The 20,082-nt window shown below is 34.4% G+C and overlaps 1 protein-coding gene across 1 annotated transcript in view; it reads right to left on the bottom strand.

Moving 5' to 3' along the window:
• Window positions 1–20,082, bottom strand: part of PIK3C2G (phosphatidylinositol-4-phosphate 3-kinase catalytic subunit type 2 gamma) — a 350,852-nt gene that overhangs the window by 259,637 nt on the left and 71,133 nt on the right. The window contains exons 8-10 of the mRNA XM_032855093.1: window positions 18,256–18,319; window positions 5,624–5,746; window positions 1,121–1,154 (exon numbers count right to left, since the gene is read on the bottom strand). Of these exons, the coding sequence (XP_032710984.1) occupies window positions 1,121–1,154; window positions 5,624–5,746; window positions 18,256–18,319 (221 nt within the window). The remainder of the gene's footprint in view (window positions 1–1,120; window positions 1,155–5,623; window positions 5,747–18,255; window positions 18,320–20,082) is intronic.

Raw genomic sequence — 20,082 nt, 5'->3', positions numbered from 1 at the left:
TACCTCCAGCTTGACTGATTATCACTTGGGCTCTGTTAGTGATATTGTTACCGGGTGTCTATCTTTTCCTTCCCTTTATGATGTTCTGGAGTTTAATGAATGTCTGGAATAGGGATTTTTACACTGTTTGTTTGTTTGTTTGTTTTCCATGCCTTCTGCCATCCCATTTAATTCTGCGATATGAAGTGGGGGAGTTCTTCACATGTTATTGTGTCTTCCTTTGAGTGGTAGAAATTAGAATTGAGAAGATACCATCACTGCCCATAACTTTCTCCTAAAAATGACTAAGGCTTGGAGGGCAGGTTGAGGTTATCTTTTGCACTTCACTTGAACTCTACACCTGGAGTGTGAGTTGAACATCTGTGAGTGAGTTTCCTTGAAGCTACTTAGAGTGTTAATATGCCAAATACCGTTTGCTTTTGCAAACAGGAACAACTCTGACCACACCCTGCACATTAAATACTAGCATGTCTTTTGTGCATATCAGGGAAGCTTAAGATCAAAGAATTAATTTTCTAAGATGACAGTCAAAAAATGGCAGAGTTGAAATTAACCAGATTCCAAAAGCTGGGTCCCTTGCTCTACACCACACTATCACTCACCCACTATTTTCTGTAGAGGCAAAATCCTCCTGTGGCTTGCAGTTTTATAGGCTCAGAGCCTCTGTGAACTCTAATTATTCCAGAACCTAATCCTCCTACATATTATGCTAGATTGGTCTTTCAAACAGAGTTTGACTTTAAATCTGAAATTAGTGACTTTGAAGAAAGACATCTGCTACTTTTCTGACTCTCTTACATTAAAATATAATTAGCTAAATAAAATTTCATAGTTTCTTGGAATGGTTTTAAGAATATTTTCAGTATTCCTTTCATTTTTATAGATCTCTTGACTTTTCCCATTTCTCAAAAATGTCAGGCTATAAGTTTAGAGAGTGGATTTTTATTCACTTGCAGAATAATCACTTCCATCAGTAAAGAGTTTTAGCAAAGCATTTTCACTTCAAAAAACATTTCTGTGTGTTACCCTGATATTTGGATGAAGAATTGAAAATGAATTATCTTGGGTTCTATAACTTGTTTTTTTCTTTTTTTTTAATGTGGGTACATGTATATTTTACCTTTTGCTGAAGTCTCTGAATTTTCATGAAAATTCTGAAAAGAAAAGTAAATGTGAAGATACAATTGTTATTTAAGAAAACAAATTCACAAAACAATCAAACTGATAATAAATAGAAGGAAGCTAAATTGTAAGATGAAAGAAAAGCCTTCTGAATGTTTTAATAAACAATATGGATTTTTTTGACTGAAAAAATTTAAAGTAAGTTATGCCTATTTAGTATTGTTAGAACAGTTCTATATATATTGACTAACCTCAGTTCCCCTTCCACAGCAGTGAATGATTTTTTGAAAAAAGTGCATTTTAATTATCTGCTTAGTGTGTCCAGTTCTTCTTATTAGCAGTTATTCAGTTGCAAGCTTTGGGCTGCAGTGAAGAGGGCTGGATGGAAGGGGGCAAAATTATACAGACTCATGATATAGTTTCATTTCTTTATTTATTTTTAGGGGGTTTTAAAAAACTGATAGTAAAACTCTTGTGACCATATCATAAACTTAAAAAAAAATACTACCTGAAATTTTATTTTTTGCTGTCATTTTAGTTCACATCCATTAGTATGGTTTTATTTATTTATTTGCTTGTTTGTTTACTTACATTTATATTTGTTGGAGGCCTAGAATTATTTCAGTGGTTTAGGATTTGCTGATGATAAATTGATTATCATGAAAACTATATAAGGTGATTCACAGATTCACTAAAAATAAGGTTTCAGTCCAAAAGCAAACACATTTTCTAATATGATCCACTTTAATTAATGCTAAATTTTTTGAAATTTTGGTTCACAAGTTTGTTTTTAATATATGAAAGCCAGATTTCTCAAAGGAATAATTGTTTTATTGTAACAAAGAACTTGCTACAATATTCCTTTAGAGAGAAAACACTTCTGTCATGTTTAAAATGTAATTTAATATGTATATATGGCTTTTCAACTTAAAAGCATTCTTCACGTGAATCTTTCCAGAAGCATTACTTTTAGGTACAATATTTCACTGGAGCATGGTTTCAACCACTAGGCTTAATAACAATACATAAGATCTTCACCCCATCCATGTGGGTGAGACTATTAAAGATGTTAGCCTGACTTAACTAGGATTCAATTTATTCAGAAATATAAACTTGTATTTTAAAATCACCATGACATCCACCTACAGCACAATGTGTAAGACCATATTTTTCACTTTGTTTCATTTATTGTGTGAACATGTAATGGAAATATATTATGTGAGATTCTGGAATATAATTTTGAAGGATGGAAAATTGTTTCCAATGCTGAGAACATTAACAAGAGTATAACTGCACTTGTGATATAATTCATCATCTTGCCAAAACTTCCATTTAATAAATACCTAATTACTTCTCTGTATGGCAGGAAATAGTCTCTTACAAGTTGACCAAAAAATTCAGCCAAGAGAAAGGAAAGTTTCTCAAATTTGAGTTTGTTGGCAGAAGATTCACTTTTCTCAGTATTTCTTTAATCTTAGTTTGTGGTGGGTAGACACACTGAGATACTTTGGCATTGTTAACTGCAGTTGGTTACTACGCAAATTCTGAAAAATGTACTTACTATTTGTATCAACATTCTTATAGAGGTGGGTTCATGGTTACGTTGGAGAAAGAAAAGAACAAAACGTTTGAATGAAGGTGATATGAATGAAGTGTGCTCAAAATAAGAATCTGCTTATTAAGGGGTATTAAACTATTTTTTGCCATTGACATATATGAAATAAAACTTGTGATTGTCAACTCTATTTTTATGTGTCAATAATCACAATAATTGAGTGCTCATAGGTATATAAGAGATGTGAAATGTGAATATGAGCTTTTTTTTGAGAATTATAATTGTTCATAGCTTTCCTAGGAAATACTCAATTTCTCTTTGAAGGATTCTTTTGGCTTCAGCTCTACTTGAAGTCTTGATATTTCTGAGAAAATTGTTATTTTTGTTCTTTTAGGGAGTTTCAGAAAAATGAATGTTTTAAAGATAAAACTTTTTTTATCTAGTAATATTTTAATAGCATTAAAGTGCTTTATCCTAAAATTAGATTTCCCTCATTCTTTGAGCTGTTGTTCATACTGATTCAGTGCACTGATCCACTGAGAGCTGGACATAAAATTGAAGCACAACCAAGTGATCTTAACAGACAGGAAGTCATGTGTTCACATTCATGCGTGTGGTCTTCTCTTCTGGCAAAGGCTCATATCTGTCATGAAGCTTGCTATAATCAGTGATTGTGAGAAAATGAGGACCTAAGTGGTACTTGTGCAAATTAAAACCTTCATGTTGGCTACATGGGGAGGAGTCTCAAAAACTACCACCAGCAGCGTCCCCACTGCCTCTAGTAATTAATATGACTCATGCAAGAAGCACTATCATCTGGACCTTTATTAGCATTATTTGTAATGCTCATAGAAACCCTGCAAATTCTGTTATCTATCTGTGTATCTATTTCTTTTTTTATGCATGCATGCATGCATGCAATGAGAAAAGCTGAAACTCAGAGATATGAATTACTTTCCCTAAGGATGTTCAGCTAAAAACTTACTGAGTTCAAATCCTATTTGCATGACCCTCAATTCTTTGTGTTTTCTCATCAGCTCTAGACACTTATAATGTCTCCCAAATGTGATCATCTAAGAGAAACTAGTTGCTAGTTGAAGGTTAACTCTCACTACCTTGTTATCGGGACTTAACTTTAGCTATTGGAAAGCTCTTTGTCGTATCATAAAATTCTTAAGTTTTTGAGTTCATCAAAAGACTTATATTCACAACATACTGATGATAGGGTTTTCAAGACTATGTATAATTTTCCCACTCTGACACAGAATAAAAAATATGACCAGAATAAATGTGATCACTTCAAATTTTTTACCTTGTTATCATTTGAGAAGAACATGGATATTAATATGTACATATAAAAACATCTTTAGAGACTATGTAGTTATTTCATTTTCGTCTATAATTGGAAGATATGAGTAGATATTTTCCCATTAAGAAAACTGTAATAAACAGTTATTAATTTCATGACATAAAACTTTTTATATTTATTGATTATATTGTTTAAATTTTGATTTCTTCTTTGCTTTGGGATTTTAGCTTTTAATAGATGCTTATCTGGAAAATCTTTTGGTAGGATGATTCCACTACTCCTGAATCATCACTGTCACTATGTAATATAAATAAGGTATTTAAATTTCTACATTCATTATTGCTCTCTAATTACAAAAACAAGTGCTAATTAAAATAAGACCTACAAAATCCAACATTAAGAAATTACTGATTTTTTTCCATTGTCATCTATTTGAAACAATGATGATGATTTATTTATACTAATACAGTTGTCCACTTTCTAAATCAATCTTTTTGAAATTTCAAGGCTGGCATATTAAAGGTAGCTTGTGCTGTTCCTTTCCATGTATCACTCTCTGTAATGAAGTCTCATGTATATATTGAGGAAGAGGCTGTCAGGCACCTTTTCTTATTTTATCTTACTTAATCATTATAGCAACCCTATAATTAATTATTATTGTTCCAATTTTACAGAAGAACATTGGCATATTCAAGGTAGTCTGTGCTGTTCCTTTCCATGCAGATAAGGAATGCATGTAATCACTTTCTGCTGTGAAGTTTCACATATATGGAGGAAGAGGCCTGAGTTCAAATCTCTGTTTTGCCACTTATTAATCCTCTGTACACAAGCATTCTAAGCATCAGATTTTAATAATATAATTAACATTAAAATAACAACTTTATGGCATTGATATGAGGATGAGTTGAAATAAAATAAAAATGAAATAATAAATAAATGAAACTATTTTATTATTGCAATGCACTCTCAAGTAGTATATCATCATCATATCTTTCCACTTCATCATTTGCTAAACTAATAATAAGATCAAATGAATGGATTTATTGTGACCAGATTTCCTAACCTTTTTCTTGGGCAATAATCACACATGTAATTCTATGTCAGATTCCTGAGATTTTAAAAAAGTTACATGATACTTACTTTTTAAACAGTAGAATAAATGGTGTTATTTGATAAGGTGGGATCATATAAGCAACGGGCATTGCAAATTCAGCAAAAGATAGCGCAAAAATTGGTCTTTTCTTTCCTGTATGTGTGCTTGTCCATGTAAGCATGGATACTTACCCCTGCATATCCTGGTGCACATGAGAGCCATTAATAGTCTATAAAACACTTGCCTATAAATGTTATTATATAAGCATATTCCTCTTGGTAGGATGGTAGGATTAACTTCAATCTCACTTGGAAGATATATTGCAGTTACAAACTTCAAATGTGTAAGAAATTTCTCTTAATTTAATTAAATCCTTTTGGTATAATAGAATCAAGTTTCCATTAGCCCCAGATGATTGAAATGCATATGTGCACACACAGACACACAGAAATTCTTTCACTCTTCTTTTTTTCTTTCACTCTCCTTAATGAATTATTGAACTCAGCTTTTAAAGAATTACTGTCCAATAAGTGAGTGTATTTACCTCTGTTTTTCTCCGAAGAATTAGATTTAGTTCATTTACAGCATCTGTAATTTGTTTGGTCTCCACACACCCCAGAACACTGCATATATTTTTCACTTCTTCAATAATATCATCTACATTTTGCTATGGATGAAAAATAAGAAGATGCAATTTAATTGGAATACATCTTAAGTCTTTTCCAGGTGAAGAAAACACAACTACTCAGTCATAACATGGAGAAGAAAAATTTATGAATAGTTCATAAGAAAAAAGTCAGTCATTTTATTTGCGTGTGAACTCAATTTGAGTCAACACTGTCACATGACTGAGATCTACTTCATTATTAAATTGAAAGCCATATATTCTTCATAACTATAAAGTTAATCCCCATCACATTTTCCATGTGTATAATCTGAACGGGAGTTTAGTTCTGGGTACCACATTTGAGACTGGGCTTGACAAATTAGAGTTTCCCAAAGAAGAGCAACCCAACTATTGGTATATTAATATACTCATTCCAAACAGTGTAGTAGGCTTTGTTTTCAGCTTTACAGTAAGATTATCTGTGTTAAAATCCTGGTTCTGCTCCATTTGTACCTGTGACTGTTATCAATTATTTAACTTTTGTGGATGTAAGTTTTCTCTTCTGTAAAATTAGAACAATAATAATTAATTACAGGGTTGCTATTATGGTTAAGTAAGATAAAATATGAAAAAGTGCCTGGCAGAGAATAAAGGTTACATTTTGGTTAATTAATTCATTTTCAATTTTTATTCATTCACACGAATTTTTCAGTTTATATGAGAAATCAGATACTGTACATCTCCACATAACCAATAAAATAAAAACCAAAAGATAATAAAAGCTATGAGAAGGGCATGTATTAGGTACTATGTTTAGTTTTCATTCATACATTCGAAGTAGATGTGTGATATGAATTTGTGGAAATCTTTAAAATATTACTAATTAAAATGCAAATGCAGAGTTGACTTGGGCTAGTCAGTAGCTAATTTACGCTCTCTTAACTCTAGTCTTGAAGTGCTTCATATCTGATCTATTTATCTTATTTAATCTTCCTCAAATTCTGAAAGATAAATATTATATTCATTAAATTCCTGAATTGCTGAGATTGCTAGAATATGTTAAATGAAATGAATAGTAGAATTAACTTGATGATTAATTGAATGTGTGGACCAACAGAAAGTTTGGATTTAAATGACTAAACTTTTATGCTTGGGAAACTAAGAAGATAGGGTCCCATTAATTATGGCAACAAATATTGGGAAGATTTTTGATGAGCTTATTATGCATGTGGTTTTTGATACGAAGAGCTTGACCTTCCACAGCAGTGGAAGTGCACACATCCTTCAGCTCTTGGGAAATGCAACGTGATTCTAGCTCTGCCAGCTGTTGAATTGAGAAAACACACACACACACATACACATACACACGCACACACGCACAGAGAACACATGCTCATATAAACGCTTGAACTATAAGAAAAATGTGTAAGTATATGACTTAGCCCAAAACAAAGATAGAATAAATTTCTGGGTGACAGAAATGTAATGAGGGAACTTAAAGCCGGAGCAATGTCTTCAACATTGATGCTAAATGGCCTGAGGGAAATACCAGATTAGATTTAGGCCCTCAGACTTAAGAGAATGGTATTTACTGCTCACGATGGGACAAATGCTGAGATTTTAGACCTAAACCAGTAAGAGGAAGATGGGAAAGGCCAGATCTGGAGCTGAAATCTCAGAATAAGCCCCTGACACTGGATAGACTGTCACCTGTAAAAGGTGGGAGAAGAAAAACAGTCCCTAATGACCAAGAGAGCTTTTGAGGAAGACTCTCTCTTTCCAGGAGCTTTGAGTGAGGAAAATGAATACCTGAAAAATTGTATGTTTAACTGTGAAGTATGGATTTATGTCAAAAAATTGTGCCAGGATGTAGTGACTATTTTGTACCCAGACAGAAGCAAATGCAAAACTGCTGTATGGGAACATTTTCTAAACTCCAAAACCATGGAGTTTCCCTTAATACATACACATAAGGATGTGTGTGTGCGTGTGTACATGTGCGCACACATGCACACACACACACAACCTCATAGAAGGAGAATAATAAGCCTAAAATTTACAAATCCTATGATGGCTGATGCACCATATGAGAGATTCTATAACTATGAAACATGCTATGAAACTGATTTCAAGTGATATGAAACTATGAAACTGATTTCAAGTGATATTTTGAGCATAGTTTTCATAGAGGTGACACCTGGCCAAGAATTTAGATATGTCTGTTTAAATAGAGACTGTGGAGGAAAGAAAAATTGAATGCTGGGTATGTAACATTTCAGAACACCTAATATTTAGGTTGATGGAGAAGGGAGTTTGGGGTCACAGATGGAGCACACAATGCTGAGTCCTGAGCTAGAAGACTATAGTTTAATGGACATAAAGTAAAGGTAGTTGATGGTACTAGGAATCTTTAGCTTAGAAGAAAAAGAAGAAAAAGGAAACATGATGACTATTTCCACATATTTGAAGTCTATTTAAGTGAAAAGGTGATTACATTTACTGTAAGCAGCTCTGGAATGACAAATTAGAACAAATGATTGCAAACTTTATAAACACTTATTTTGACTCAGTAAGAGGAAAATCTTTGTAAAAAGTATTTGTTCACAATTTAAGAGACTATTGTGTCAGTAGAGAGTTCCTCCACATTAAGGGTATGCAGATAGTAAGGAATGTCGAGAGATTTTGCATTTATATAGGATTTGAACTGGACTACCTCTAATCTTTGTGACCCTTTGGGTTAGTGAAAACTGACAATAATGCACTTTTCTTATTTTATATGCTGTATTCCAAGTCTGTCTTAGGAAATACTTGATGTATCATAAACTCTGAGGAGCAGCATTTTAATACTTTAGATATTAAGCATATCCTAAAAGTATTTTGAACATTAGAGAAGATTGGTGACAACTTTTCTCCTCTGCATTTTTCTGGAAGACAAAACAAAACAAAACAACATATCCTTCCCTCCCCACTGTTATTTAGCTGTGATGAAGACCAAAGGAACAGCCATGTAAGAGCTTGCCATTTTCCAAGTTTTATATAAACCTTAATGAATTTCTATTTATATTCACACACTGAAAATTGCCAAATTCAGTTAATGAGTTTGGAGACAAATTGAGAAGTTAGAATTATTTTTGTTCCAGATGAACTAGTTATTGCTATTATAAATTGTTTGTTCCTCAAAGATTAAAAATAGTCTTTGGAGGGGTGCCTGGCTGGCTCAGTCAGTAAAGCATGTGACTCTTGATCTCAGGGTTGTGGGCTTGAGACCCATGTTAGGTGTAGAGATTACTAAAAAATAAAATCTTTTAAAAATACTCTTTGGAGTTCCATTTCAGCTTAAAATATAGATATTGGTCACACCTTTGCAATGGAAAAAGGTAGATAATATACAGAATCATATTTTTTCCTGACTTCATTAGAGATTTGAGGTCACAAGTGACCAATATACTAGATTCCAAAGAATGATAGGCCCCTCCCAAGAGAGATGGAGCATATAAAGTCTTTGACCTTTAGCAGAGCACAGGAGAAAGAGGTGACCACGATACAAGAGGGTAAGAATAAATTAACTAAAATTATAATAAGTTCTTAAAGGACCAGGTATGAACCAGCCTGTCAAGTTGGAATATCTGGAAGTCTAAAACATAAATCATTTTATTTAAGCTGTTTTCCATGGATGCTTACCAGTTGTTCAGGGAAATACTGTTCAGGAAAATGAAGGTCCAGTTAGTGGTCTAGTATGTACCAGATGATCAGCTGTTTCTGGGAGACAGGCACAAAGGCCTGTCCACTTCTCTGGAGCCTTCTCTAACAAGAAGCAAAAGCATTATGCTGCTGGTTGATGATACTAGGAAAATTATAATACTCAGAGGGGCAGAACGCTCTCTGTCACCCTGATCCCAGGCAAACAAATCTTACTTTGTGGGGAAAGGGAGAGAAAGCAAAGCAGTCTCCCTGTGGGTGAGAGGTAGATGTAGCAGAAGGTCCTTTGTCAGTGAGGGAAAGATCAAAACAAAAACCTTTGGCCCATGGGGAAGGGGAAGGATACTCTGTCTTGAGTCAAGGATCCTGCCTGGATAACAATCAGAAGCCAGGTACAAGTGTCAGAAAATCATCTTCTGTATAAGAGTAACTACAGATATAAGGCACAGTTTGGCTGCCATGTGGAGGGGCAGGGATTCTCAGAAAGTTCCAATCTTGAGACTATAGAACACAGTCTGCCTATGGCTGTGACTGATCATTATAACATAGACCTCCCTTTACCTTACTACAGAGGATGAGTCTATTTTGAATAATAAACAAAGAGCAGAGTAGTGCTGGGGGAGAGACAAGAGTGTTGAGAGGGACTGTCTCTGTGCATAGGTGAGCAGGGGCTGCTGAAAGATCAAAGTGAAGCAAGAATACTGAGGAAAGAATTCTGGCAGCACAAGCCCCACTCTAAGTACAGGTAATAGTGGCTAACCTCTATTTTAAGGAATATGAAGTGTGAAATGCCCTACGGTGATGATAGCAACAACAAAACAGAAAGCACAATCTTGACTAGATTATATCAACAGTGTGTAGTAATAGCATAAATAAAGAAGAACATTGCCCATTTCCAGGTGTGAATTCAATTTACTTCATTCTCTACTATTCTCCATGTGATATTTAGCATTCAATCAAAAATTACAATTTGTATAAAAAAGCAAGTTACAATAAACCATTGTTAGTAGATGAAACAATTGACAAATCTGTGTATTTGTTGGAATAATGAGACAAGGACTTTAAAATAACTATAATTAACATGTTACAGGATCTAGTAGAAAATATGGACAACATGCATTACCAGTAAGTGGGGACTTCAACACAGAAATGGAAACTATACAGAAAAGCAAATTTAAATGATAGAAATATAAAAATATATGTGATATTAGCGCTGAATTCCTTCAGTGGGCACATCAGCAAATTGAACATAGCTAGGAAAATTATCAATGAAATTGTAGATAGGTCAGGAGAAATTATCCTAACTGAAACATGAAGGGAAAAAACAGTGGGGAGAAAAACTAACATATGACATCTAAGAGCCGTCAAAGTCATATATGCAGTTGTAGTTCTAGAGAGAAGAATGGGGTAGAAATATTTAGAGATAATGGCCAGCATATCAAAATTTGTTGGATGCCACTAAACTTTAGAGGGAAGTTGATGGCTTTAAAATGAGTAGTTTTATGTCAATTAAATTGAATTGATAATTAATACCCTTGCCACAAGGAAAAATCCAAAAAGATGATTTCATTGGTAAATTTTATCAAACATTTAAGGACAAAATCAAATCAAATCTACTCAAATTCTTTCAGAATATACTGAAAAGGAATACTTCTCAACTTGTAAGTGCTGCACTACTCCAACATCAAAACCAAACTACAACATTACAGCAAAATAAAAATACAGACTGTTGTGCCTGGTTGATAAAAATGCAAATACCCTTAACAAAATATTAGCTAATTGAAGCCAGAAATACCTGGAAAGGGTTTTAAATTTTCACAAAGTGTTCTTTATCCCAATAGTGCAAAAATATTTTTAATATTTGTAAGGAAAAAATGAGAAAAACCTTATGGCAGTCTGTATTGATACAGAAAAGGTATTTGACAAAATTTATTACCCATCTGCAATATAAACTCCTAGCAAATGAGGAATGGTGCTGCTGCCCCTCGGAACAATTTGTTACTTAAATTGTAACCCCTGGAGGAATTTACTAGTTGCCAAGCACATTTAGATATGGCCTTAAGAAATACATATACTGGCAACAGGTCTTTGGGGAGAAGGACGGTATACGACCGTGGAGCTGGGCAGCCGGGAATGCCGGGCCCGCTCAGGGCGGAACGCCTTTGCCTGCTTCAGGGAAGCCAAGCACCGGGGAATGCCGGGTCAGCTCAGGGTGGAACGAAAACCGCTTGCTTCCCTTTTCCGTTATCGCTCCTTTCTCTTCCCAGAAGCGCCGGTTGTTAGTTAGATGAGTCCTTTGAATGTGCTTGGTTAACTATAAACTTTATCCTCCTCCTCGCCTGTCCGCAAGACGTGACTAACGTTTGACCTTCATCGGTCCTTCTGTTGGCTATTGTTTCTATCTAATAAAAGTGAGACTGTGGAGTTGCTCGTGGCAGCAGTCCTTTTCGACTGTTGTCCCCTGCTCCCAATCTCTTGCAGCTGACTTGTTTGTGCCTAATTCTTCTCCCGTCGCCGACTGGAAGCGGCAGAATGGAAGGAAACTTTTTCAACCTAGTAAAGGGTGACTAACTTCTTGCCAAAAATACATAAACTCCACATAATTTCATACTCAATGGTAAAGGACTGTAACATTCTTCTTAAGATTAACAACAAAGCAAGAGTCCTATTTTTAGCACTTCTAATAAGATTCTCTTGGAGATCAAGGCAAAATCCATATACAGAGAAAGTAAATTTTAGGTTGCATGGTGTCTAGGATGGAAGGTATTTCCTGCAAAAAATGAGTTGAGCACTTTTTGGTGCAATGCAAATATTTTATATCTTAATGTCTGTGGTTGTTACATAGGCATTTACATTTGCAAAACTAGTCAAACTATATGGTTAACATGAGTGTGTTTTACTTTATGTAGATTAAACTTCTAGATAGTTGATTTAATAAATACAAGTCATAATGAAAGTGGAAAGACAAGCCACCAGCTAAAAAGCAATACAGATAATCAAATGATGAGTAAATATGTAAGGAGTTCCCATCAATCTATTTGAAAAAGTTAAGGTAATATAGAAAATGGATGAAAAGTTTGACTTTGTATATCTATCTATCTACATCTATTACATCTATATCTGTATATCATAAAAGATGACAGTTTATCAAACTCAATACCCAGAAAACAAATAATCCAGTCAAGAAATGGGCAGAAGACATGAGATACTTCTCCAAAGAAGACATATAAATGGCTAACAGACACATGAAAAAATGCTCATTACTAGTCATCAGGGAAATACAAATCAAAACCACAATGAGATACCATCTTTCATCCGTTAGAATGGCAAAAATTAATAAGACAGGAAACAACAAAGGTTGGTGAAGATGTGGAGAAAGGGGAACACTCTTACACTGTTGATGGGAATGCAGGCTGGTACAGCCACTCTGGAAAACAGTGTGGAGTTTCCTTAAATTGTTAAAAATAGAGCTACCCCACAACCCAGCAATTGCACTACTAGATATTTACCCCAAAGATACAGATGTAGTGAAAAGAAGGGGCACATGCAACCCAGTGTTCATAGCAGCAATGTCCACAATAGCCAAACTATGGAAGGAGCCAAGACATCCTTCAACAGATTAATAGATAAAGAAGATGTGGTTTGTATGTACAATGGAATATTACTCAGCCATCAGAAAGAATGAACACCTACCATTTGCATTGACATAGGTGGAACTGGAGGAGATTATGCTAAGTGAAATAAGTCAAGCAGAGAAAGACAGTTATCATATGGTTTCACTCATATGTGGAACATAAGGAATAGTGCAGAGGGTCATAGGGAAGGGAGGGAAAAACTGAATGGGAAGAAATCAGAGAGGGCGACGAACCATGAGAGACTCTGGACGCTGGGAAACAAACAGGGTTATAGAAGGGTGGGGGTGGGGTAACTGGGTGATATTAAGGAAGGCACCTGTTGTGATGAGCACTGGGTGTTATACACAAATAATCATTGAACACTATATCAAAAACTAATGATGTACTATATATTGGCTAATTGAACATAAATTAAAAAATAAATATTTCAGAAATAAAAAGATGACAGTTTGATATTTTAAGTAAAGAATAATGAATTTAATCATTATTAGGGAAGTGAAAATTAAAACTGAAATATGATCAAAATATATACCTTACTTAGGCAAAAATTTTAAAGGTTGGAATGTATCATACCTTGGTGTGAAAATGGGTCATTGGAAACTCTCATATGTTATGAAATATATGTGTCCCTAGAAAAGAGTCTGTTACCCTAAGTATATACCCTAGACAAATCCTTGATATTAGTTCATGAATATATCAATAGTAGAATATATAAATAAATAGAGGTCCATTAATCTAATTGAGTACCATACAACAATGGTAACAAATCAAAACCACATGGAACAAGGTGGATAAATCTGAAAAACAATGAGTGAAAGATATATGGCTCAAAAACTACACATAGTTTGATTCCATTTAGTTAGACATTAAAAAGGAAACCCAAACTTTATATTGCTAATGAATGGATAGATATCCTTTGATGGTGAAATGGGAAAAGGTGAAGTGGTGAAAAGAAAAGGTACAAAACACTTTTCTCTGAAGATTACCTCTTATGTAGACGAAAAGAGATCTAACATGGCACATGGTCAGATCGTACAATACTGGCAATATTTTGCTGCTAAAGTTACTGTTTAATAAGAATGCCTGTTCTAATATTATTATTTAATTTGTATATATATTATTATGTATTCTTCATGTATTATTTAATTCACTGCATAAATCTCAAAATGTCAGATCATATCATCCCTTTGATGGAACCCTTCAGTGCTTTCCATCTCACTTGGAATAGGAATTATGTTGGCTAGTGATTATCTTCCTTATTGAAGATCTAGTTTCACTTTTTCTTTCTTTTTTTTTTTTCTTTAAGTCTGAGAGCATTCTATACATAATAGGTTTGACTTTTAGTAGTTTCAGTATGCCCTTTATTTCTGCTAAGGCAGGTTCCGATTCTGCAGTTGTGTTTTATTATCCCTGTGACCTGACTTTATCTCCTTCATCTCCTTGACTTCTTTTGTAACCTTTAACTGTGTCCTTGTTACCTATTTGTTTTATTCTATTTTTTTCTTATGATTTTTTTGGTCCTTTCCTACCTCTTCTTATATTCTATTGTGAATGCAAATCGGTTTTGTGACATTTTTCTTCTGGATCCTGTACAGTCCTCTACATTAGTAATAGTGTTAAAAATAGTAACTTTCATAGCAATAAAATAACACTTATACTTATCTTTACTTGAACACTTTTTAACTTCCAACCACTACATTTATATTAAACACATTACATCCACTTTTTATTAATTTTTTAAAATACCATTATATTTTATTATAATCACTCTAGTGATGAATAATACGAATGCTAGGAAAGTTGAATAAAAACTTCCATAGTGGTGGAGGGCTGTCATCCAGATACCTGACTGGAATCTCTGCTCCTAAATTCTGTCTTTACTGCCACTCTGTTCAAACTATGTTTGAATTGAATGTCTAAATATCCAGTAATAGATCTGCTTGTTACTAAAAGAGCTTCAGTTCTAATAAAGCTAAATATATAAGATCTCTTTGTGCCCCTTTTATTACTACTTGTATATAGAAATTTTAGCCCCTGTCTAGAGTCTGAACACAATTGGATTTTGGTCTCAGGGAGAGGAAACTGTGAGGTAATTATTATTATTCCTTACTCATTGAGTTACTTACACCTGAATAATAGAGATGCCATTCTGGTTATCTAGTTGGTACACTCTCTGAGTCATGAGCTAGATGGTAAAGTGTTTGGAGGTTTGTACCTCTTTGTAGACCAAGAAAATATTTCATGAAGCCAAACCATGTTTTGAAACATGAGTAGATTTTTCTCAGTCGACTTCCATCTAGTTTACAGTTAGTTCACCAGTTACTAGATTCTAGTATAAGTTTGTCATCAGTGGGAGGGATTGCTAACTTTCTATAAAGGGCTATTTGACCTTGTAATAATAATTTTAGAGACAGTGCATTACAGGCTACTAAGAAGAAGCACTTTGAATCAGAAGTTGATTCCTGCACATAGATTGAAATCTTGTTTTAAATTACCTTGCTGTGTATGTGTACCATTCTGTGTACATTATTCATGTGAATATGCTGTCTTTCCAACTAGATCATCAGCAACATCAGAGTATGGTTCTGATTTCCATTTGTCTTGATTCCAGTGAGTAAATAGTTCACTAATTTGCATTAAGTAAGTACTGACTAATATCTTAGGGGGAAAATTCTTTCTCTTTCTTCCATTTTCAACTTCTCTGAAATATTAGAGATGAATACAGAATATAGAATGAATATAAAAAATATTCTTTATCTTTCTGGATATTAGTAAATAGGTGAGAGGAAGAAGATGTTCAAAGGAAAAGTTCTATGTAAACTACAAACTATCTATTTAGCAAACATAATAGTCAGAATGCCCAATCTGAAATAAGTCAAGTCTAAAATATGTTAAATGACCATGGCTGAGGAAATAAAATATTTAAAAATTTAAATTATCCATATTACTCAATAATATTCATGTCATATTTACTCAGCCTGCATGTTTGCTATTTTTTAAAAAATTACATTTAATAATTCAAGTGTGGAAAATAAAAAAATATTTTTCAAATTGGTACTATTTTCAACATTGATGAAATGCTACCTAATGCAATTTAAAAATAAATACGAAGCACAAAATTGTGAATCAATCATATCACAGTCTATCCCACTTCTCAAATATTTACCAGTGATACCTCATAGGAAGAATCACATTTAAAAAGCTCATGGTTTTGGAAGGAGTTCATCTGGGAAAATCGCAGACACTGTGGCCTATTTATAAGATAATTCAGATGTGGGTGATGATAACTATCTGCCTGTATTAATGTAAAGACAGTAATTATTTGATGTTTTGCCAATTTTTAAGTCATACTGGAAAAATTTAAAATAATCAATGGATTCTTTTAAAGTGAAAATATTAGAGGCTTCATATATGAGTAAGATGATCAGACCTCTTGGAGATTAAGAACTTTACAGATTCTCAACATTTTGTGTGTGTGTGTGTAAAATGGCATTTGTGATACATGAGCAGTACCAAGACATTTAGGTAATTACAATTAATTCATAAGTAGCTTACTATAACCTCAAAAATATATTTACATAAAATCTAGTGACATAAATGATCTAGGAATGAAGTCTTCATTTGCATTGAGTACCTGGTAAATTTCAAATTCTATACAAAGGTGAAAAATCAAGCTGAAAAAAGTACTAATTATAACACTTTTATGAGACTTAAACCAATCTGTGAGTTTTTTTTCACATTTCACATTTTAAACTTCCATATTTAAGCTGGACTCAAGAAAGAAAAATCCTGTTAGAATGAGAGGATTACACTTTGGAAGGGTATATGAGTTGTGTGTCATCACTTGTGTATTTGAATATTTATGTGGAATTCACACGAGTTTGGTATCTTCATCAAGAAATATTATTTATTATTTTCTGAATCTTTTACTGTTAATTAATATTAAGAATAGTCACCTAGGTTCTTTATCTTTTCATATATATCAGGAGTCAATTATTTAATGGATGAAGAAATCCTCACTTGTTTTAAAAATACTGTCTTGGGGCACAAGGTAGTGTAGCCGGTTGACTGTCTGACTCTTGCTTTCAGCTCAGGTCATGATCTCAGGGTTTTGGGATCCAGCCCTGTGTCGGGCTCTGTGCTGAGCTTGGATGTCAGCTTGGAATTCTCTCTCCCTTCTCTTTCAGCCCCTCCCCCTGTTCTCTCTCTCTCTCTCTCTCTCTCTCTCGCAAATAAATAAATAATTCTTTAAAAAAAAAAAACAAAACAAAACACTGTCTTATACAATTTTCTATAATCATAGGTGGTTTTATCTGTGGAAGATTAAGTTATAAGAAATGATACGCCTAATGGTGACCACAACTTGGATGCCCAGTTGGTGACCAAATCTCAGTAGTCTTAGACTAAATCCATCATTTTTCCCTGTCAAGCTAGCTTCTCCTCTCTTTGCTATTTTAGTGAACTGATGTCTCCATGCAGTCAATTAGCAGCCAGGAATGTGGAGGTATTCTAGACACTCTCTTCTTTTGTTTTACACATAGTCTTTCACCAAATCATATAAGTTGCATATTTTTACCTATTTTGAATTAGTCCCCTCCTACCTACCCCTGTTGTAGAGTTTTTGTCAATACCCTCATCATCTCTTTGGGCTAATGAAATGCTCCTCTAATCACCCATCTGTCATTCTACTGGCTTGCATAATGGTTCTATGTCATCAGCTGATAAATTAGAAAATCATTAAATTGTCCATAAAGTGTCCTTAAGATCCTATATAATGGCCCCTGCTTGCCCCTTTCATCTGGTCTCTTTACAGGCCTTTAACCCTAATTGTAGCCATTCCAAATTTCATACAGTTTTCAAATCACAGCAGGCTGTTTCCTAACTGCTTCTATTCATGGTGTTCTATACTGAAAGTTATCCCCACCCCTCACCTTCCTTCACATGCCACTTCTCTAGCTGGCATACTCATTTTTCAACATCCAGGTCAAATAGGTAAAACTGATAACTTTCTTCCATGGCCTATATACGCATAGGTCTTTCACAGTATCTGTGACACTTTATTAACACACATCTATTTACTTGTCTTTTTTGCCTTGATAGAATGAAAGCTGCTCAAGTATAGACCTTCTACTTTATTCATCTTTGTATCTTCAGAAAACTGCAAAGTTTTAGAAAAAGAGTATATGGTTAATAGATGCTTGTTGAATTGACAGGTGAAGTAACATAAGTTAATACCTGGGTTTTCAATAGGCATTTCAGATGGAAGTCATATTTTTTTATTACTGTTGAGAGGCACTGTCTGGAAAGAAAAAAAAAAACAACTTTGTTTAAAAGTGGGTAGGAAAGCTTATATAAACTTTAGCATATTTATCATAAATTCTGTTTTGTCCATGATTCTATAGCAGACATGGTTAAAAAAGAATTGCTGCTGACACGATTTTAAAAACCATTTCAGACGAATGTTTATAAACTTTCTGTAACTTGATAAGCTACAAACATATTTGAAAACTTTAGAACTCCAAAAAAAAAAAAAAAAAGTCATGACAAATTAACCAAACCTCTCGAAGACTGTTCATTGTATCAAACTACTCTTTATTCAAAATATAAATTACAAAAGGATTCATGAGCAGATAATGACAAATACTAACATCAAGAATTGTTAAATATGCAAAATCTTGAAGAGAATCCCTTTCAAAATTAATGACATATATTTATAATACATAACGTTGTCTTTGGCTTCAGACCTCTGTGTTTTTCTTTCCTGAGCTTCTCTTATTGCTCCAACTTTATCTTTGCTTCAGTGGAATAGATGTGAGATTAGTAGAGGTTTTTCTGACTACACTTATCAAAATTATTTTCCTAAACATTATGATTTTCCCTTCCCATTTGTCCCCAAAACTCCTGAATTGAATTGAACAAATGATACAACACGAACACACACCAATATATTTTACAATAGCTGCCTTCTCAGCCTTTGTTAAATCATCACTTTAGTTGCATTACATCTTATAGTTCAAAAACAAAATTCATAGACTATGTCAAAGTGGAGGTATAGGAAAAGAATAGTGAAAAATTTTGGTTATTGGAGGAAAGGTTTTTATATAAAATCTGACCTTAAAACTTAAAAGACCCCCAAGAATATATACCTAGTTCAGCACCTTGCTGTTAAATATTATATTTATTTTATAGAAAAACTCCTAGAAACTAACGAGGGTATGTGATTTGCCCAACTTCTAAATAGAAGTCAGGCCAGGGAAGAGGAAAACTGAAAACAAAGCTCCTGCCATCTAGTGTTTGATCTTTTAATGACACCATAAAGTGGGCTGTGGAAGGCAAGCAGAAGAGCCTTGTATTCCAGAAAGCATTCTTGGGAGGTCACCATGACGGCAAAGTAGGAGATCCCAGCCTCTGTCTTCCCACAGTAAGACAACTATCCATGAACAGAAACAACTCTGGAAGAGCTTAGGAGTCCTTCCAAGAAACTTACATAACACCGTAGAACAACAGCAACAACAACAGCTGAGAATAACCACACAAAAAGGGAAGGGAGGGCAGTTTCATTTTACCTGCCTCATCCCATCCTGCAGGCCAGCATTTCTCACTGCCAAGAGGGAAACCCCCTTGCTGGGAAAGGGAGAGTGGTGAACCAGCAGCTTTCCCAGCCTTTTGGGCCACTACAAGAAGGACCTGCATTGGTTTTACTCCAGCCAGAGACCAGCAAAGCAGAGATGCATAAAGACAGCTAGGAACAAGGAAGAACGGCTGGGGCTACCACTATGAGTCACACAGTGGGAGTTACAATGGTTCCCAGTGACCTGCTCTGCAGAGGGCCCAGTAACTTTTACCACTGAACAAACCAACAACCAACAGAGCGGCTGCAGAACCCCCTGCAGATTTCCCTATTTCCCTCATATACACAGGTATTCACATTCACAAACAGCAGCTGCTTGAGTTCCTCTCCACTCCTTCCTCACCCCACTGCCACTCCAGGGCTTACCTGTAGCTGGTTCCCAAGCTGCGCACCTCCAAGCCTTTGGCCTGGCTAATGTCTTCACTGCTGTG

The sequence above is a fragment of the Lontra canadensis genome, unplaced genomic scaffold (genome assembly GCF_010015895.1).
Source record: "Lontra canadensis isolate GAN:19392208 unplaced genomic scaffold, GSC_riverotter_1.0 scaffold9, whole genome shotgun sequence".
Classification (NCBI taxonomy): domain Eukaryota; kingdom Metazoa; phylum Chordata; class Mammalia; order Carnivora; family Mustelidae; genus Lontra; species Lontra canadensis.
The sequence above is the reverse complement of the archived record's forward strand: the minus strand, read 5'-3'. Positions and strand labels throughout refer to the sequence as shown.